This window comes from Poeciliopsis prolifica, unplaced genomic scaffold (genome assembly GCF_027474105.1).
Source record: "Poeciliopsis prolifica strain line A6 unplaced genomic scaffold, Auburn_PproV2 SCAFFOLD031, whole genome shotgun sequence".
NCBI classification, from domain to species: Eukaryota; Metazoa; Chordata; class Actinopteri; order Cyprinodontiformes; family Poeciliidae; genus Poeciliopsis; species Poeciliopsis prolifica.
The window spans coordinates 2,284,623-2,306,308 of record NW_026562406.1 but is presented as its reverse complement, the minus strand read 5'-3'; the positions used below and the strand labels follow the sequence as shown (position 1 = coordinate 2,306,308).

The window sequence follows — 21,686 nt, the reverse complement described above, 5'->3', positions numbered from 1 at the left end:
ATTTTGCAAGTGCAGTGTTTCTATTCGACAAGAAATGCAATTAAAATCACACAGGAATAAGATTGTTCATGCGATGTCATTAAAAGTCATTGTCCTCTACTTCCTGTCGTCTTCTTCTTCGTGTTTTCTGCTAGTGGCAACATCCAATAATGTGATGGATGTGAAAAATGATTACAGTTTTGCAATCATAAATAATTTTTAATGCAGCAAAAGAAAACAAACAAAAAAAAAAAAAACAATGGGTATATAAATGTCCAAATGTGGATCCTCCATTTGTGATTTATTAGCTATACTCTCCCTTCCCTGTTTTCCAGCGGACGATCTTGGGTGTCGTAGCTGGATTTATAGCGAGATAGAAAACTGGGTTTGGTTGACAAGGCAGCTGGTTCCAGGGAATCATTAGAAATGCAAGCAACGCTTTTCAAACTCTTGTAAAAAACTGTTTTTAGAAATTTAGAAAGTTGTTTTCTTGCTTTCACATCACTATGACGCACAAGTAGGTTGGTTTGTCACATATTGTTGTGTTGTCAGCAAGACTATTACAGTAAACTGAAACTATCAAAATAATGAAAAATGAACTTTTAACTCATTAACAGGAAAACGCTATTACTAATGGGAAGTATATTGTGTGTTTATACAGGAATTAGAGAAAACATATCCTTTGTTTTTGTGTGTGGTGATCTACTGATTAGCCTTTCAAACTGATGTGAAATCATTTTTTTCCTCCACACAAAGCAGTTTCACGTCAACCGTCGGAAAATCACGGCACTCAAAGCTCTTGGCAGCACTTACGGTACGCCACAAAATGGCTGCAGCAAAACTTGGGAGAAAACACCAGTCAGCCGTTTGTAAAACAATAATTGAATTGATGTATATGTAATCGCAATACAACACTTTGCCCTTTTTGAATCTAAATATGAAGCAAACCGTGACAGAACTAAAAACTACTGCTGTTGCTAATGGAAACTAATCTAAAACTAAATATTTGACTCATAAAAACCAGCAAACGCACTCAAAGCTATTTGAAACTCACTGAATCGCACCAACAAAAAGTCAACGAAATAAAACTACAGTGAACAATCCAAAATGCCTGCATGTTTCAAATATCGAGGGATGTGAATACTGTGCAGATGTTTAACATAAGCAAATAGTCCTTTCAGTTCAACCTGCCCACACAAGTAAAACCCACATTACTCTCATCAAAACATAACCTTTACCTGCACTTTCTCATTCATAAACTCATCTCTTTTGGAGATTTCTCATAGATCATGGATGGACGCAGCAGCTAGGATTTATATCTAGATTTTTCACCAAACCCTTTTCCAGTGTCTTGTGGTCTCCTTTTCATTTCTTTCTTTATTTTCATTTATTTATTTATTTATTTATTTATTTATTTTTACTGCTAGGTTATTTTTAGAGCCGAGCATTTATGCTGACATGTGTTTATTGCTCAGGAAAAAAAAAAAAAGTCTTTTAACACATGAATTATGAGTCCCTCCCACCCTCCTCTTTTTAATTAGAGATGCTTTAGCAATGAGGTGCTGAAATCCAACCCGTGTGTTACTGTGGAATTAATAAATCATTTTTCACCTTGCTCTTAATTATCCCCTCTTTTTCTGAAGGAACTTCTTATTCTTTAGGATAGTTTTGGTTTGGGAGGTTAGCTCTGATTTTTAGTTTAAAAAAAAAAAAAAAGGTTTATTTCTTCTCCATCGCTTGAAGTCGATACTGACTGGAGCATGTGGAACCGAGAAGGGGGCTAAATGTGCAGACAGCCTTGGCTTTGTTTTTATCCCCTTTGACCGAGGCTCTTGGCAAACATCTGTTGAGTCGAGGCTTTAAAAATAAAATAAAGAATAAAAATAAAAAAAGCAGCGTGGGTGGAGGGGGAATCTTCAGATACTCCTCCTCTTGCATTCCAGGCTATTATAAGCAGGGCCAGGAGGTGGTGTTTAATGATAAGCTGCGGGGCGTAGCTGACATGCTTGTCATATTATCCCCCCCAATGACTCAGGAAGCTATGGCTCTGTCGCCCCTTGGACCCGGAGGGGTGTGAATCATCGGAGCCCGTGTTCGAGTGCGTCCAATCAGCCTCGCTTCTGGAAACTCCACTGATGTCACTTATCTCAAGTGGCGGATGACTTACAATACAGACAAGCGGCCTATTCTTATACGCTCCGAGATACCAGCTGGCTGCCGCAAATACACACCGACCCGGAATGTTTCGTGAGATCGACCAGAAAAAACAGAACAGGGGGAGAAAAAAAAAAAGAAAGAAAAGAGCAGTCATCTTTCACATTCAGATGGATGTCTGAGTTTAACTTTCGGAGCACAGTCTCCTTGGCACACACCACTCTGAATGGAAGAGGCAGAATGGATAAATAAATGATAAGCATGCAACAAACATCAAAGAGGGATTGTGCGCTTCAAAGGGAATAAGGGCTTTGTGCTCAGCAGGTCCCATAGTAAAGAATGACTACTTTTCATGTGCACATAGTCTCAGGCGGACACGTCGTGGACCCCGGTTCCAGTCCAGCCTGTTTAAAATTCAAACCGTTCCGCCCATGTTGACGCTTCCCAGCCGAGCGGAGACATCCGTCCACTGTCTTTGTCTCGATGACATGGTCAGTGTGCTCTGATACGATGTGCCTCGCCACGTGACGTCGTCTTCATAGATTGAGATTTTTACGCCGGACCTGTTGTAAAGGGGTTCTAGAGGTTGTGTTCTGTTTAATTCTAAAAATCCCATCTGTTCTAATATTAATACGATAAAAACCGAGGGGAAGGTGGAGCTGGGTGATAAGGTTTTATTTTTGTTGTCATTTTAAGTTTGTTGATCTTAAGTGGGGTGCAGTGGCCTTTATTCAAGAATTTGGTGTTAACAAAAGGATTGAGAACCTTTTGTTGATCACTTGCAGCAGTGAAAACCTTAGATACAAAGAGATGGACGAATTTGTTAAAAGTCGCTTAATAAATCTTTCATAGCATTATCATAATACAAAAAAAACGTATCTAACCTTTACTTTTCATAAATGTTTATAAAATCACTTATGGCACAATTATTTATATACTGTCTAAAATTATAAAAATGGGTCGGGCAATTATTGGCACTTTGTCATATGCCTAGTGTGATATGTGTATATCTTGGCATCAGTAAGCAGATGGAAACTAGCTTTGGATGATCTGGTATAATAACAAATATTTTGTATTTGTTCATCAATATGCCCTGCTGAGGAAGTGAGTAATTTCTCTTAAAATAGCCCTGAGGGGGCTTTTGTAAAAATCGAGGACTGAAACAAATTAGTTCTTGATGTAATGCCAATGTTTACCCCCTGGAGAAACTCTGACAAATTTTAGAAAGTTGAGAATTAATCCTAAAATTCTTCAGTAACATTTATCATAAACAAAGGATTGTTGAGGGCATCACTGATAGTGCTAAATATTGGATTTCTGTAAACTTTTTCTATAAAATGTAAACTTATTTACACATACCAAATTGGTCTAATCTTTATAACTTACTTTTGTCTTTTCTTTGCTTTTTACTTCTCTTTGCTCAAATAATCAGACACTTGTTCTTTTCACGTTAACTTGCGACTTGTTGAAATAGAAAGTTGGAGACATGCTGTCTGATTATTTTCATTCCAGATATTTTTTTCTTGCCTTTTCTCTTTTCTCTCTGTTCTTCTCATTCCCCTCCTTCAGCTCTGCCTTCCTGGTTTTGGTTCATCACTGTGGTCCATTAAAACTGAGGTGACTGACTGTTTTCTAACACCTGCTTATCTCCTTGGTCCATACTGTTGTGGATTTGTATTTCCAGCCTGCTTTGTTGCCGTGCTGTCAGCCTCCTGATATCATGCCTCCATCAGTAATGGATATCAGTGTGTGTGTGTGTGTGTGTGTGTGTGTGTGTGTGTGTGTGTGTGTGTGTGTGTGTGTGTGTGTGTGTGTGTGTGTGTGTGTGTGTGTGTGTGATTCTAAATGATGGCTGCGGAAAACTTGCATATGTTGAACGTTTGGCCTGCAACTGTGCTTGCGTGTCGGAAAGCGGCGCAATGGCTGCGTGCATGACTGTAACCAATGAGAGCGCCACTCTTCCACGCTGGCTGTTATTGATCATTTGGAGCTCTGACATCATTCCTTTCACCCCTCTTTGCAGCCCAAAAACAAGAATCCTTGCTTTTCCTGAGTGTGTAATGTGCCGTTTCATTTCATTTTGTGTCTGAATTCCATCAGGAGAAAGAGTGTCGTGGTGACGTGATGGGCTAAAGCTTCTGATGCACAATATCAGCCCCCAGCTGAGCATCCTCATTCATGACTTTGCCTGGAGTTGAGGCTTTCATGCAGTTCTCCATGGAGAAAAGGATTTAATTATGTGCCCTCAAGTAGACAAATAAATTTGTGGATAAAAGGTGCCATGACCCCAAACCTTTAGGTTATTTTCGAATCTGATAGTCCGGTAGAGTCGGTTCGATTGGGGACCAAAATTGCATCATTTATTACATTTCAGCTGGTGCAGTTCGCTTTCACATTACACATCAAATCCTTTGAAGAACTTGTTCAGCCCATCACCTGTGGTGACACTGCACTAAGGACTACTGAAAGAAATGCCACATCAACCTCTGAGGAAGACACTGAGAACAACTTCCTCGTTCACAAAATGTAAACTAAAACGAAGTAGTGTCATATTTTAGCAGTTGCAGGATTTCTCTTTTGTCTTCGCTAAAAGACCACGAGCCATTTCTCTTGCTAACGCTAGGCACAAGCGTTTGTTTTGGTTTTATTTAACCAGAATGTCCTGTGGTTGTGGAGCGGTCTCTTGTTCGCTTGGCATTCACATATGCATTCAAACCGCACCAGAGTTACCCTAACAGAAATGTAGGTTTTTAGCCAAACCAGATTTCACTTTTCTGATCTGCATTCAGAGTTCAATTGCGCATTCACTCGTCCCCAAATGAACCAGACTTTCTAGACAAATTAACTAGAGTTCAATGAAAGTGGACTAAACCAGGCTGGTGCACCCTGAGTCTTCCAGTCAACTATATCTTTCTATCATGCTGGAATTTTGTTCAGAACACTCTTTGCTAAATCCTGAATCATCATTGGCTTCTCCTGGTTTGTGATTAACTCTCATATTTAACATTGTGATGTTCAACCTCATGCCACTCGGCTGGGTCTGGGTGTTTTGTAATGACCTGGTACCCCTCCCTCCCTCTATCTCTTCCCCCTCTGCCTGTAATGGAAGCCTCCATCAACTCTGCACATGGAGGACTATGACGTTCGCTCTGCCGCCAGCATCCTGGCCTCGGTGAAGGAGCAGGAGGAGCGTTTTGAGCAGCTAACCCGAGCCCTAGAGGAGGAGCGCCGCAACGTCACCCTGCAGCTCGAGCGGGCCAATCTGCCACCCAACCCCGCCATCAGTCAGCCACTGGCATGGCAGCAAGTGGTGATGCAGGTAAACGATGCCAACATGGTGGCCGACGCTCCCCCACCCCCGGTGCCGCCCCCGGTGCCTCCCGCGGCGCCGTTTGACCCGTTCAAACCAGCGTTTTGTGCTCATTCGCCGCACCTCCTCCCTTCTTCCATCTGAGCAAGCTCATCTCCTCTCCCTATTTGCTCATGGTCATCACTTTTTCATGATTGCAGGGATTCTGTAATCTCTGTTTAATTTCCCAGTGATTTGGGACACTTGTTCCCATTGTCTGAACCCGCTGTCCTGGATGTTGTACAATAATCTCCTCTGTGGTGACTCATCTTTAAAAAGGGAGCTGATGAGATTCAACCTTTCATTTTGTCTCCCTTCACCTCCCCAATCTTCGCCACCTCGCGCCCTCCCGTCTTATCTTCTTTCGCCCACCGGTCTCAAAAGCTGCCTGGTGGTGCTCTGCAGTGGATGTGGCCTTTTTTTTTTTGACAGCTGAAAACGTCTTTCGGGCATTATGAGTCGAACCAAGGCTTGTACCCTCCTTTCAGTCTGCCCCGGGGCAGTTGTGTCTTCAATGCAGCTTACCACTATCAAGATGTGAATGTGTGAATAATTACATGCAATGAAAAGTGCTTTGGAGTCCTTGGGCTTGCTTAATGCGCCATACAAATTAAGGCCAATTACCATTTAGAGATCTAACTGAACCTTTAACTGAACAGAAATCGCTTAAAGCAATCCCTCCTAACAACCTAAACTCAAACATTGCTAGTTTTTTTTCTCCCTTTTGAAGAACTTACCAACTATATATGGATTTCTTGAAAGAAACCCATATAATGTTGGCTTTACATTGGTGGTCATGCAGACGCTCTCTCCATCAGTTCGGCAATGTTTTGGCTTTTTAATGAGAAGAGAACTTCTCGTGTATGATTTCTATACGGTTGTGTTCCAGTGCCCTTCACAATTATACTAATTATATAATCCTTCTCTTACTTGCGAAGGTCTGACTACTCTACCAACCTTTATCCTTCACTGAATGACTAACTGACACATTTTAACCCAAAAGTCTCAGGAGACGCAATGGTTCTATGTTCAGTGAGCAAAGATAAATACTAAGGCAGATTTAAGGTAGGTTTCTAAAGCTCAGTAATGATGTCATCAGTTTTCAAATTTATAAATGCTATTGTGACCTCCATAGATAATTTTACTATATATTTTAAACAAAATATAAGATGCGAACAAGAACTAGTTCATGTTGGAGCAATGAACTTTGTTCAGAATGTTCAGTGGATGAGCCATGAACACAAATTGATTAATATCAACTTAAGTAAAGTTGATATTAAGAACTTGTTAGGATCTTACTGGGACATTGTGATCAGTGAGTGTCAGGGCCAGAGGTCAAGGCCAGTTCTTCTGAGACAGAGGCCAAGACTGGACCTACCAAGACCAAAGTTAAATGTTTATAGTTCAACAAATATTTCAAAACATTGTGTTTCGATTGTACACTACAAAATGCAAAACTTAATTCCAAAACGATTAATTACTCAAGCAAAATTGCTTCTTTTTATTAGACTAATAACTCTCATATTGATCTAATATTCAAGCATTCAGATGCAGCCACACTAAACGCTGAATTCATCAGCTTACATTTCATAATGGTTGTATGACGCAGAAAAAAATACAAACAATGAGAGCAATAAAGATGTCAGATCAAGGCATGGAGTCAAAGTCAGTTCTTCTGATATCAAGACCAGGAAAAAGCCCTCCACCACCCCTGGTTAGTTTATCATCATTTCCCATGTTGGCCATCTTTGAATGTTGGGATTCCCTGCAACGTAACAAAACAGACGTGGTATACTGACAAACATCTCTGAGCCCTCACCGCTTGTAAATTAGGACGCCAACTTGTGTAATTGGCACCGCTGATGAAACTCATTTTTACTTCCGACTGAAATGTCTCCATCAGAAATGAATTTTGGTGTCAAGGCAGGCGAGCCGGGGGCGGGGGGTCTAGGAGGCGATACGTGCCGTGAGAACCCGTTCCACTCGACACACGCACGAGCGGATAAAAATGCATCAGGTTGTTCCCTCCGACTCTGCCTTCTCGTCGCTGAGCTTTCACCGCTCACTCTCACACAATCCTGAGGCGGAATGATGGATTAAAGCCGACTGTGGATCGCTAACTGAGGGTTTAGATTCACAACCCCAGTGCCAGACTCAATGAGGTCTGACATTACTTAAAGCCGGGGTCATGGAGGAAAAGGCTGGAGTAAGTCTGATTAGTAAAATGAGATGAAAGTAGACAACTAATGAGCATGATAAGGCGCCGATCTAGATAGCACTTCTCTACAGGGCACTGAGCTCTGAAAGGACTAGGCCTAAACATTGCTGAGCAGCTAACACTTTTATCTTCCTTTATCATTATTATCAGCTCATTAACACAGGCGGCTGAGTGTGCAGCAAATAAACACGAGCCCAATTATCTTTAGCTTGTGTTAGATGGAGGCTTTCAACATATTGTTACATACTGCATTGAACACAAGACATCTTTTTCTCTTCATTCTCCTCTATTCTGGTTAGTTTCTGTTGAATCATCATACTGAACATCACTCTGATGACACAAAAGATGATATTGTGATGGCCTGACGTTGTCACAGAGTGAGCGGGAATGCATGGCATTTACATCTTTCAAAAGTATTTACACAGAGTGTTTTGGAGGGATTATGCGGCAGGTCAACACAAACTACTGTATAATTCCAATGGGAAAGGAGAGACATATCTAACAAAACATGACCGTCCACCGAAAGCTCAAAGAAGACGCTATAGAGACTCGTGATAATCTGGATTAGCCGCAGAGACGCAACAATGTGGTGACAACTGTTAGTTGTGCAGCCTGTAAAGTTGGTCGTTTTGGAATGATGGCAAGAAGAAAGCTTTTGTTTGGCTTGCAGTTTAAAAAGCCATGAGTACCTGGTAAATACGTGAGAAGATGCTTTGGTCAAATGAGATTAAAACCGAAGCTTTGGCCCAAATGTAAAAACCAGTGGAAGACTGATCTGCATCACCATGAAGCATGCTTCATGTGTCCAGTGTTCTTGGTATTAGGGACAAGAAAACTGCAGGGAATTAGAGGAAAATCTGCTGGATGTTGCAAAAGACTGAAGTCTGGGATTGAGGTTCTTCTTCCAGCGGGATAATGAGCCTAAGCATACAACCACAGCTACCACTGAATGGTTTGAATTAAAGCCTATTCATGTTAGAAAGTCCTCCATGAATCAGTTGAAAAACTGTACAGCATATAAGCTCTCCATACAATCTGACTAAGTTGAAGCTATCTTGGAAAGAAAAATGTCAAATGCCAATGAGGAAAGCAGGTAGAAAAGTAACAGAAGACTTGAAGCTGTGATTGCACTGAAATATAGTTCTGCGCAGTATTGACTCATTAGAAAAGACAGATGAACATCACAATTTGGATTTGCACACAGTTAATTGTCGTCTCTGGTTGTAACATGATGAAATGTGGAAAACTGAAGGGGCATTAACGGATTTACACAACGCTGTATTTTACAGTGCGTCAAGTGGCGATAATGTGTTGCCATCTGATGCTGAATTTGGGTTTCATTAGGGAATTAAGAGGTATTGACAATTTTTCTGTACCAAAGAGCTGGATGGATTTCTGCTCCAGTTTCTAGCAGAACGCTGATCCTCATTCACCTTGACACAGCACTTTATGAATACCCATCGAGGAGGAGAATTACTGTTTATCCTTCACCATTCAAGAAGGATCGTCAGGACAATGCTGTCGGAGAGTCCATTAGCTTGTCTGATGAAATTACTTGTGTAGACTCAGTGACATGGAACAATACGCCTTGGAATCTCAATCCATTGACGTCCCCCAACATGTGATCACTCACACACAGAGATTGCGCCCTTTTGTTGCTTAATATGACTCTGCCCCTAGTAATTGATTTTTGCCAGAAGGGGCATTGTGATCAAGGCTATGAAAGGTCAAGTGTTGACTGGTGACCGTGTTTGGACAAAAGCAGGCAGCGCTCAGAAAATCGTGTCTGTATGGCGCTAGAAGAGTGGGTGACCTCATTCCGCATGCTGGACTGCTTACCTATCCGCCTGTGGCTGCTGCCCAACACATACAAAGATACCATCTTGAGATTCATAGAAAAGAAAACGTGGGGATAATTTGTCGCTTCATGGGTGTCATAAAATGTAGATGCCTTGGTCTCTGAGGGTCTGTTTAATGGGCTGTTGGTAGAGGCACATTGTGCACTTGGTCGAATGTTATGAGGAGTTTTCAAAGGTTCTGAGCTTTACAGAGTGGGAACAGTGCAGCCTTTGATCTGTGCTGAAGATGTACAAGCCCTGGCTCTGCAATGGCAACCAGCAATTGCTCCAACCTCCCTCCTTCCCTTCACCCACTTCCATCCATACAACAACTCCCCTCCCACCACAAAGTCCTGTCTAGGAACAATGGATACAAAAGGCTGCGGGTGCTATAGCGACAGAAGATCTGTCCTTCCAATGCCAGGGCCTGGGAGCTGCTGTACCCTTGTAAATCACCTGCCTAACAATGAGCTTTAGTTTTTAGCTGACCCCCTCCCTGAGTCTCCCCTGTCTTCTCCATCAATATCATTCTTGCCTCCTATAAACCCCTTAATCACATTGTTAAGAAAACGTCCCCTTTGTTTATTGTTGTATCGCTCACTGTTCCCAAATCCCTCTAACAACACTTTCCCCTTGTTATAAAGCAGCCTGTGGAAGTCATACCAACAGTTTCTTATAGTAAAACAGGCTGTTTATTGCTTTTGGTTGTGTCCAATTATTTCTCACCATAGTTCAAACCTATTACAACGCTCAGGAAGCAGCGTTGAACAATGAAAGACTTGTGTTAGTCTGCAAAGACGGATGCACCTGAGAAAAACTAAGCTTTATTGTGGGGTGGTTTGTCTATTAATTCGTTGGTGGGCTAGTTTCTTCCCACTGCTCAATAAATTAGTGGTTCTTAAAAGCCCACTTGTACATGGTGTAATCTGCAGTGACAGTACCTCCTCGGCCAGGGCTTATTTTAGACTGGAGAAAAAAATAAATCTGAAAAAGTAACTGCAAAAATGTAGCCAACTTGACCAACACTGGAGGCAAAACTGGTCAAATTTTCATGCCATTTCATCACAACTCCTTAAACCTATTATAATCTTTAAAAACATAAGCAGTATCACTAGGTGCATGTTTTTGTTTTTGTTTTTGTTTTTTTTTTGCTTTATGAGAATCTTTTTATGCACCAAACTAGATGATGAGTCGTGTTTAACTAGTCAAGGGCATCGCCTCAAGCTAGAACGTACAAACAGAAAGGAAGATTGCTAATGTTTTTGAAGGACGGCCCTGATAGTTTGGGTTTAAACTACGGCACATCTGTTAGAAATAATGTCCTTCTCCCTCACAAGACCCCTGTGCCATCTGAGGAATGTGACCCGACCCTTTCCAGTGTCCGGCAGGATCGCTAAACAAGTCTGGATGAAGAAAACAAAGTCAATTGAAAACAGTCCCAACTTTATCATTGGGCTGAAGGTGTTCTTCAAAGCACTGTATTAATTAGCCCCAGGAGTTGAACATATCTGTGTGACGGTTTTACTGCGTGAATTACACGCCTGTAAATGGTGAACAAAATGAGAAACAGAAGCATCAGTGAGGCTTGTTTTGGCTCTCCTTTCCATGGGTAAAACTTGCACCCACTGAGCAGTAACACCAGATTCTGAGAAATCAAACAAGGCGTATGAAAAACAAGCGTTTTTCATTTTACCCCTGTGTTCACTTTGCTGGAGTTCATCTTGGAGCAAATACTACCTTAAATCCAAGTTTCTGGTAAATTCCAGCAGTCATGTAATCCAGGGAGCAGTTCTAATTAGGTAATACGGATGGATGTTTGTTTGGATGCCTGAGGCCAGATTCTTCATTTAAGGAACTTCCAACAGGCAGGTAAACCTACTAATGGAAAACAAAAATCCCCACTAGACCCTCAGCAGAGTCAACCTTGACTCTCTGCTCGATCATTTCTGAGCAGAATTAGCTCGCATTCTTGACTCCTTTTATTGGTAACAGAAAGGATCCTTTTGGGATTCGCTGCTTCTTGTAAATTATCACATCTCCCCAGGAGATGTGATATCTTTACTGCACCCGCGTGCAGTAAAGATATCAGCATGCCTGCTTTTAGCAGCAGAAGTGTTTTTGCAGAAGCGGGGGTCCGTTAGCGTTCACATTAGAGATGCAGAGACCAAAGCACGTCTTGGCTTCGCACTCTGGAGGGGGACTGACCTTGTTGAGGTCCGGACTTGCTTTAGGCCGAGGCGCATCTCAACAACTCTTTAAAGGGCTGTGCGTCGCAGAGCCTGGAATCAACTGACCTTTGGTGTTTTATGTAACAGAGTAGCACACGCACATGCAGTCTTAAAATCACACAGCTGGTCTTCAGCCGAGCCAGGTTGTAGGGTCTTCTTTATAGACCAGCACATTTTGAAAGAGCAAAAAAAAACTCAGCTTTGGACAAAATCTTTGCAGAAGAAACAAGGACCTACAGAACCTTGCAGAAATATTTGTCCCCTTTAAACTTTTGCATATTTTCTACTTTACAATCACAAACCTTATCCCACTGAGTTAATCATCTAGATGTTGGGAGAGTAGAAATGACTGTCACGTCGATGCAAAGTCCTGATTTACACACAGATAATTGTTGTTATTCTTTTGTTTATTTCATAAGAGACAGTGCACATTACATATTATGCTAGCGTTAGCTACAGAAGCTGGGTTTCCACTCTAGTCCATACAGATTTGGTCCAAACTCAGTTAAAAACAAGCAAAAATGCATAATCTGAAGCTAAAGGAGAGCTTTATTTAAATCAGCACGAATAACTCATGTTATAGTTCTTGAGCTGTGACATTGTGGTGACTTGTGTAGAAAAAAAACCCTAATTTTCCTTCATTTGAAGTTAACGTGACAACACATTTGTGCCATACTGACAGATGGAAACAATGTGCATTTTAATCGTAAGTGTCCGCACTGGAATAGTATCTCAGTGACCGAGTAGGAACGGAGTTTCGTTCTGAATGTTGAACAAGTCTTCGATGGTTACAATAGCGGCAATTAAACCAGGATTGATGCACGTTAAAAGTCCTTGACTTGTACAGTACTTTCAGGTGGTGACCCTGGTGAGTAGCTCATGTAGTAACCACATAGTTTATTTTAATATCTGTCACCAAGTCCAGTGAAGCTCAAACTTCTAAAAATGATGCTGCTCAACCTGCTGTTGACTGGTGTTTGCAAAGCCGTCGATCCAGGAGTACAACGACTGCAGATCAGGAAGACTGTGGGTGTCAGCTTTTGTGGAAGTGCTTAAGATGGATTCCACTAAGTGTTAATGTATACTGAGATCATGGCGCAGTTTGGCAGTTACAGGCAGGGACAGGAGTTTCTAGAGGGGGTGTCAAGATTTCATGAATTTTAGCTACATCAAACCTCCGTTGCCCCTAAACCACTGCAAACCAAATGTAACCTATTCATTGGTGGTTTACGTGGTAGATGTTGGTCTATCAACCATGCATGTAGTTTTTCTTTCCTTTTTTACAGTTTTTTTTTTTTTTACAATCAAAATCTAAAAAGTGAAATTGTGTTCGGCCCACTTTACTCCGAGACCCATGAAACAATCCAGTGGCAATCTATTGCCTATTGAATCTCAACAGGACAGCCTTTAGTGGTGCTCAAGTCCGAGTCCTATGGAAGATTGGCAATGGGGAAGCTACTCCTGAAATAAAGCCATGAGAAGTTCTGGTTGCAGTTTGACACAAACAATGTGGGGGAAACAACAAACATATGGCAGCGGCAGTACGTTGTGGGCATCCGGGGAATCTGATCAGAGTCGATGAGAACATGACGACCGGAGCTAAACGCAGGGCGGGCGTCTGGCAGAGGCACCTGGACATGTTACAGTTTGTGGTTCCACTGTGACTAAATGTGAAAAGGTACAACAGGTACAAATACATTTGCGAGGCAAAATCAGAAGCTAGGAGTTTTAAATTCCTGGCACAGCTGCTGATTACGAGCAACAAATGAATAACCTAATTCATTAGAAAAGTCTGATTTAGGCTGAGTCAGTAAGAGGAATTACTCCGAAAGTCTTGCAGAAACATTGTCTTTAGGGCATAAAACAAATGTTTAACTTGCATAATTTTAACATACCCTTCAGCAGTAATCCATCAAGATTATAGAGACTCCATAACAGGGAGAGGTGTCTAAAATAGATTACGTGTGTGCCATAATGTCAGATAAGCTCCCATTGTGTGTGTTTGTGCCTCACTGCTTGTCCTCGTTACGCAAGGGAGGAAAAAAAAAACAACCTAATCTTATTATGGATGTACGACAAATCTTGATGTGCGTATATATTAATGCAACATTAAAACTGAAAATAGAGCCACCGCTGATGTGAAGTGATGGCGTTTAAATAGAGTTTTATCCCCTGAAATTAAGCTGAAATTGCCTTTTCGGAAGACAAAAGCCGCTAATAGATGGGAGCACAATCCTCCGCGATGCTGACTAGCCAGTTTTTTCTAGTGGAAAATAAAACATGATGGTAAAAGTCATTAGATAAGGGCTTTCTTTCTTACTTTCTCTCTGACTGCGCCATTGTTAGAATAAGAAGCAGTCAGTCAAAGCAGATAATCTTTCTCTGGAGGCTCTCGCAATTGTAAATAATTCTGGTCTTGTGACCTGAACACAGTGCAGTGATTGTTTCAGAGAAGATGGAGCAGCAAAGGCCCGTGTTGTCGCGGTCTTTCCTTTTCAGAACCCTTCTTTGTATTTGGTCGGATATATTTTTTTAACCTCATGGTGAGACCTCGGCAGCCAGAACAAGCGGTGCCTTCTCAGCAGTGAAAGTGATTTGGCATTAAGCTACACTGTCGAGACTGATTACAATATCCACATTGTTTTACGTGGCAACCGGGACAATTAGAGTTTTTTGGGGGGGGGTTTTTGTCCACTGCACATCTTTTTTCCTCTCAAACTTCTTTCTCTCCGTCCTGCTGCACATCTGCCGTCATTAACGGAAGCAGAAAACGTGATGTTAACAGATGTAGCTTCACCAGAGGTGTCTGGCTGTCAGCTCACGTCTTGTTGCTGAACATTAACCTTTTCACCATCTGTTTCACACCATACATCTCGACGGCGTGCAGCAGATTGCAAAATTCATACACCCTTACACACTGTTTTACCACTTCAGTTGCCGGGCAAGACTGAAAATAATAATTTTTCCTTCCTGTTCCGACTCTCTTGCTGAGTCCTGGAACAAATTAAATGTCGGAAACTATTTCAGTCTCTCTGTATTTAAGAATTCTTTTCAGCTCAGTTTAATGCACGAAAGTCCAATTAGTGCCTTCGAAAATATTTTTCAGCTTTTTCTGTCGCTTTCCAGCCACAAACTCCAATTTATATTTGCGGCATGGCAAGCGTTTATAAAGCGTAGGGGGAATGTGGGTCGTCTGGATGGTGGCTGAATGGGCTGCATCAGTCATTTCAGGTATGGCAGGTTCTGTACCTGCTTCTGTGTTATACGCTGCTACACAGAAGTTTCTGGAAATCCCGAGATTGAAAGTGAGGGCAAGGACTGTTTTCTGATCGATTGGTCTTGCTCAGCTGTGTGGAGCTTTCATCCTCAGCTGAGTTCTTTGGCCCTTCCTTAACCAATTCATCTTCAACCTTATCATGTCTGACTTCTTCCTCTCTCTGTTCTTCGCCTCTTCCATCCAGTTGTCTACATTTATTCTTGCTGCTTCTTACTGTTACCGTCTGGCAACAGGACAGTGTGAGCAGCGCAGGGGTTGCAGGTAATAGCACTTACTGACGCTTACGTCTACAAAAACAACACGAGGCCCGTTAGGGTGAATATTCCTGCTGGATGTGTGCTCCTGAAGCAGCTCAGACAGATTATGCTGGCGAGAACGACTTCGGCTCATCGCCTGTCATATCTATCAACCCAGCTACTTCAGCTCAGCGATAAACAAACACAGTTAGAGAGGCAGTGGCCAATCAACAGCACGTCTTGCAGACACTGAGTGACGGCAGTGTAAGGTTTTTCTTTAAAACAAAAACAGTCTTCAGACTGGCATCTTCTATCCTAACTTAAAATGTACAAGCAAAGCAACAAAGGAAACATATTGCATGCATGGGAAAATGTGAAAAAATACCTGGCGTATGAGTATTTTGTAAGGCAACATAAGGATGCACATTAGTTTATTGCCCGTAAGAAGAAAAGGACTCGTACGGGAGGTTACACGACGCAACTTGATGGGTTTTTCACCTCATTCTATGCAGTTGTACATAAGGAGTTGAGGATTCATGTGACTTCACATGCTGTATGTGATTTCAGTGTCGTCTCTTCTCCCTTTCATATAGTGAAAATTCAGGCTGCATTGACAAAAGCTTCTTGGAGGAAAGATGAGACCAAACAAGCCTTGGATTTAAGCCGGTGCTCAGAGATCGTCAAAAGAATTACAGCGCCGTAAAACACACTGATATCAAGAGAAATAATATGTAAATATTTTAGGTCTTAAGAGTCCTCCATAAGCTTTTAGGGGTGTTTTAGACTCGTGCTGGAGGCCCTGCGGATCCCAGTCACAGCTTTCTGCTGACTCCGGCTGATTGCGACTTTGAAACGTTCCTTTATGTAATTTGAGTTTTCAGATGACGAATCCTGCTGACTCTGTTGACCCATTGGCTTTTCTGCTTGTAGGCTGAGGGCCATATCTCAACTTTTTAGAATGTAGCAGGGATTTAATAGTTAAATGTCACTCCACTGCAAACTATGTGCATTATCTTTGGTTTCAGACCCTAAATTCATTACAGGGTCATCATCATTATCAGTTACCTTCAAAAGACATCGAGTCAGTTCAGATAGGTCCACCTCATAACAAAATGTAACTTAATCTAGGTGTGCACATGGTGCAGTGTAGAGGCAATGCAACAAAGACACAGAGGCTTCCCTCACAACTCAGTAAAAAGGTTCTGAAGGGTCAAAGATTAGACTTGGATTGTAAAAGTAAAAGCCTGAAGAAAAAAAGGAAGGAAGGAAAGAAGGATGCCATAGGAAAGGTCAAAGGTATGGTGTGACAATCTACAGATCTGGACTTCAGGTTGCAAAAATCGGCTTAGAAAACCAACCAACACCACTAAAAACACAGAAAAATATATTTATAGTACAAACATTTAGAAAAAGGAGATGGGCATTTGTAAAGTACACATGTGCAGATTAATGGGGAATCCACAGAGCAATGTCTCTCCTTGCTTCTGTTCTCACCAGTATTGCCCTGGGCACTTAATGGATTTTTAAACAGAGTTATGAAAATCACTCTGTTATGTTTAAGTGGCGCGAATGGATAGTGATACTGCAAATCGCATAAAAGAAAGAACTTCAGCTCAGGGTACGAGGGTTGCGTTATTGAAATGCTCCTCTGCGGTACCCTTGGTCAAATTCCTGTTGCTGTTGTCGAAAGCAGAGAGATCTAAATGTAATGGTGCATGGTGAGCCAGGGCTTTCATTAGGAAGAAATGAAGCAGTAACATCCTGGGACCTAAAACAGTGCTGCCGAGCTCGTGGAATGTGAAACCTCAGCCGTTTCCCCCCCACCCTCCTCTGTTTGCCATTTTCTCTGTTTTCGTCTTAGACCAGTCATCCTTTCTGCTCGCTCTCCTGTCTTTTCAACCGTCCCCTCAGAGTTGTCTTTAGTTGAGCCTCCATCGGCATTATTAGATTAACATTCCTGCTCGGTCTCGGTCGCAGGCACAGTTATTTGAATGTGAATTCTGTCACGTACATCCGAGCTCTCCCTTATATCAAGTGCAGCGAGAAGAGCGTCTCAAAGAGGAGAAAAGGAGCAGTGTGTGTGTGTGTGGAGGGTGTAAAAATTTGCAAAGTAGCTCGTGGGATGCCTTCCATTCAGTAGGGGCAACTTTTGTTTTGTGTGTGAGCCCCAGTCCATCCCCCCCCTCTTCTTTTTTCTCCTCTCTCTCTGTCTGTGCCAACAAGGGGGAGGGGTTGGCGGTCTGACAGACCGCGGCAACTGGAGAGCAAAGAGGGAGCTGGTCCCACCCCACTTGATGCCAGAGATAGAGGGGAAAGACATTTACCCAATCGGAGAAAGCTGCCACATTCCCGGTCTCTGGGAGTCTGTTCTCCCAACCTCAGAGGTGTTTTCTTCCTTTTGTGAGGCAAAACTTTTTTTTTTTGTGCCTCACGTCTTTAACGGAGAGCCCGTTTCTGTTGGGGAAGGAAAGGCTCTTACGCCGCCTTTGGTGTCTCATCAATTCACACATGAATAAAACATCTCTGTCAAATGAGAAATCCCTGTTCTCTCTCAGCTCTGTCTGACCTGCCACACATCAGAATTACATTGGAGAGCGAGGAGATCTTTCTTTCAAAATAAAAGCATTTAGTTGAAAGAAGCAAGTGTATGCTTCTTGCCTGAAAAAGACACGGCCAAAATGTTTATTAAATACCGATATTTACAAATTGAATATCACACGTATTATGTGGAGCGTTCTTGTAAGCTGTATGTCTCTATTGTTGGTGTAGTACACCAACTATCTTTGCAGATTTTGGTGCTCTGGTCTGTAGCAGATCTTCATTGGTACATGCTTGCAATTTTACCTAGACGTACTAGTTTTATACAAATAAACTATATTTGAGTGTTATAAATGAATACAACATTTTATTGTAGTATATTTCTATTAAGGCAAAGTTAATTTAAAAGCAGGGTATATTAGATTAATGACAGCAACACTTGCATTGTTTTAATTTTTTAAAAAAGGGTGGATTTCGAATTATTATATGTATAAACTTTTTTTGTTTCAGTGACAACATATTGCATTAATTGATACTGGTCTTATAAGTATGTTTGCTGGTCCCTGGCACAGTAATTAAACATAGAAAACATATGGAAAAATGTTGAATTATGCAAAGGAGTAAGTGATTATCGTCCTTTACTTTGAAAGGTTTTGCCACAATCCATTTCATTAGTATAATTTGTGTGCAGCTTCTAGTTTCAAAAACAAAAAATTACTTTCTATATTCTTTTATTTTTTTATTTTTTTTTTTCAGCTTTCAGTTCCTAGACCCTGCATCCGTACTTTTATTTTGAAACAAAAAAAGCACCGCCTCGCTTCCGGCGCCGGTGCGGCTAACGGCGGGCGGCTTCACGCAGCCGAGCAGAGGATGGCTGCCTGCGTCTGAGCCGCTGCCGCTGCGCTCGCGGAGGGAAAACTCAGCGTAAATAAACAAGAGAAACGTGACGAGTCGGAGAAGAAGAGAGGAGGCAGAGGAGAACTTTTCCGAGAAAGAGGAGGACGCGTTTCTCCCTGGAGGTTTCCATTTTGTGTCTTTTTCATTGAAATACACCTTTAAAAAAAAAAAAAAAAGAAACCGAACCGAATTTTGGACCATGCCCGCTGAAGTGAAGCAGGTCAGTGTTGCTCTCGTTGCACCTCCAGCCTAATTGTTTTCCTTCTAATTGTCTGGGCTGCCCTGGGACCGCTCGCGTTTTTATCCTCCAAGTTCCCCTTATTTTTTATTTATTGATTTTTTTTTTCTTCATCATGCGTCCCCTCCCGCCCCCTCCTCACACACCACAGCTGAGAGATAATGAGATTTGTGAATGTCTTACATTGGTAGCAGCAGCGTGCATAGTGCAAGGCTTGCACACATATAGAACGACTGAGCATCCATTCATATATAAGTGGACGCTAATCTTTTTTTTCATTATTATTTATATTAAATTGTTTGCTTGGACAATTCTATAAATAGCCATCCCCATACATGTTTAGTAGCTGTGTGTGTGTGTGTGTGTGTGTGTGTGTGTGTGTGTGTGTGTGTGTGTGTGTGTGTGTGTGTGATTACTGTGAGTTATGGGCGCCCTGACACCTTCAGAGGCTCAAATGTGTCATTGGCTCCTATAGAAAGATGGGGGCATGCTGTGAAAAAATAGTTTCTGCGAGGCTCTGAATGAGCCCAGCTTGGGATTTATTGCTCATAGACTGTCGTACCAAGTGTGTGAGAACTCTTTTTGTCTCTCACTTTGCACACATGCCACGGGAATGTGCCTTTTTTTTTCTTCTCCTTCTTCTTCTTGCCACAGTGAGTTTGTTACCATGTCTGCGTGTGGGCGTGTGAGTACCAGGGCATGATGTGCATACATCACTGGAAGCGGTTTCCTCTGTTTGAAGAGCATCCACAAGGCTGCCTACACCATCTCGCTCTTCTCTTTTGCCGCCAAGCTTGGCAGTGCTCGGCGAAGTCGACTCTGAAGTGAAAACGGAGAAAGAAGAAGGAAGAAATGGAGAGAGGGAGAGAAACTATGATTGAATAAGGTCAAGTTGTCATGCGGGGTGAGAGGGGCGGAAATGCCGAGCTCCTGTTTGACGGATAAAAAACATTCTGTCAGCTCGCCACTTTGCGCTGATAATGGCTCTTTAACAGATGCTTCTGTGGCTGAGTGTTACCTGACGGCCGGAGGATAAGCTGACCTTTTCTCACCCACAAAGTCTTTGTTCTCTTTTGCCGTCAAGGCACTTGGATAAGTTTCAAGGCTGAACTCGAGTGAGTGCAGAATGAACTGATGGTGTGGGGAGAGGTGGACTGTGTCAGGACACAGGCTCAGAGGAATGAGACCAGACGCATGTCAGTAAGCTGAGACTGTGTTCTCCTCAGCTGTGTCCTGGAGCGGGTCAGGTCCGGCTGTGTCCGTGACCCTCCACTCCCAAAAACTCGGATTGTATTCATGCTTCTTGCCCAGAGCAGCTTTGTGGTGTGACCTTTTCAACTCCAATGCACATTCTTCAGCTGGACCAGAGCTGCAGAGCACAGTCTCTTTGGAAAGGCCTCCACACTCCTTGTACTTTTTTTGTTTCACATTGCAGACACAAAATTCTACTTATTCTACTTATTGTGAAGTAAAAAAATTATATTTTTTATGAATATACATTTGACTGGAGACATGAGTCAATGTGTCTCCAGCAGCATCTAGAGGCTGAACATTTTTGGTCAGCAAGATCAAATGATCAGCATTCAATGAAAAAAAAAACGTACACATGTTTTCAGGCATTTCTGAGCACCACAACAATAAAAAATATTTAACAAATAATTTCAGTCTCTTTCAGGGATAGATTGGAGGGCTACAAGTGTCATGACATGCATTAACATTGGAATTCAATTACATGCTGATTGACTCTATGTACTAATTCAGTTATTCCCCAAAACTCTTTTTTTTTTGTGAGAAGAGCTGTATAATTTTCTTCCATCATACAGTTATGCACTTCTTAGCTCTGATTTATCTCCCAAAATTCACAATAAAACATGTTGATGTTTGCAGTTGCAAGATTTTGGGGTTTTTAATATGTCTGCAAAACCCTATAAATGCCCCAAGATGTGTCAAAGTCGACATTCACATTGTTCTTTTGGGTGTCGTTCCTCTTCATGGAACTGGAGTTGAGCTCGTTTGGATTCCTTCTGATTGTTCCCTTTATAGCGGCGATGCTCGACACTGCCCCCTCAAGATTTCCTGACTCTAAATCAGCCGTTATCATCAGAGGAATATTGACAGCTAGGGAAATGAGACAAATACCGCTCTGCCTTGGCCTAGTCTTAATGCTGCTGCAGAGCTTACAGTAAATTAGTTTTAGCCTGCTGAAGATTACTGGATAGCCCACAATAAGTGGGGGAGCCAGCACCAGGCTGAGTTAAAAATAAAGTGGCCTTTATTTGAGAGCTGCGCCGGTAGGGTAGGGCCCCGGATCCTCTGAATTCAGCTGCGCAGGCTGAAGGACCTCAAGTTCATAAAAAATAGAAGAACAGATTTGTCGCAAAGGGATGGTGGGGGGAGGAAAACATTATGAATAATCCAGAAGTCGTCATCTTGCCAAGGCCTTTGCAAAACCTGACTTTACTTTCTCTCCGCAAGCGAGAAGGACCCGTCTGAATAACAAAATAATTCATCTGTGATTCAGCCAAAGACCAAAGGAGGTCTTGTCTACAGGCGGTGGGGTATTGCCAGATTCCTGACAGCAAGCAGAGCGTTTTAGATGCTGCCACTGAGCGTTCTACCCCGTCTCTCAGACGCTTTTTGATTTCTTACTGAAATTAAAAAGCTGTCACACACTTCTTTCTGCGGGGGTGTTTTCGCATGACAGCTCAAAGGTCCCCGTCTGTCTTTTTCCATT

The 21,686-nt window shown here is 42.1% G+C and overlaps 1 protein-coding gene across 4 annotated transcripts in view; it reads left to right on the top strand.

Annotated features, from left to right (window-relative positions):
• The window catches only part of arvcfb (ARVCF delta catenin family member b), a 204,569-nt gene that overhangs the window by 77,773 nt on the left and 105,110 nt on the right, over positions 1-21,686 (top strand). For 3 of the 4 annotated variants that reach the window (XM_055050921.1, XM_055050923.1, XM_055050922.1), the window contains exons 4-5: positions 3,703-3,750; positions 5,243-5,452. In XM_055050921.1, coding sequence (XP_054906896.1) covers positions 5,261-5,452 — 192 coding nt within the window. In that variant the 5' untranslated portion in view covers positions 3,703-3,750; positions 5,243-5,260. Of the gene's footprint in view, positions 1-3,702; positions 3,751-5,242; positions 5,453-18,694; positions 18,935-21,686 lie in introns of those variants that run through there. The other variant, XM_055050924.1, reaches the window with a different exon arrangement.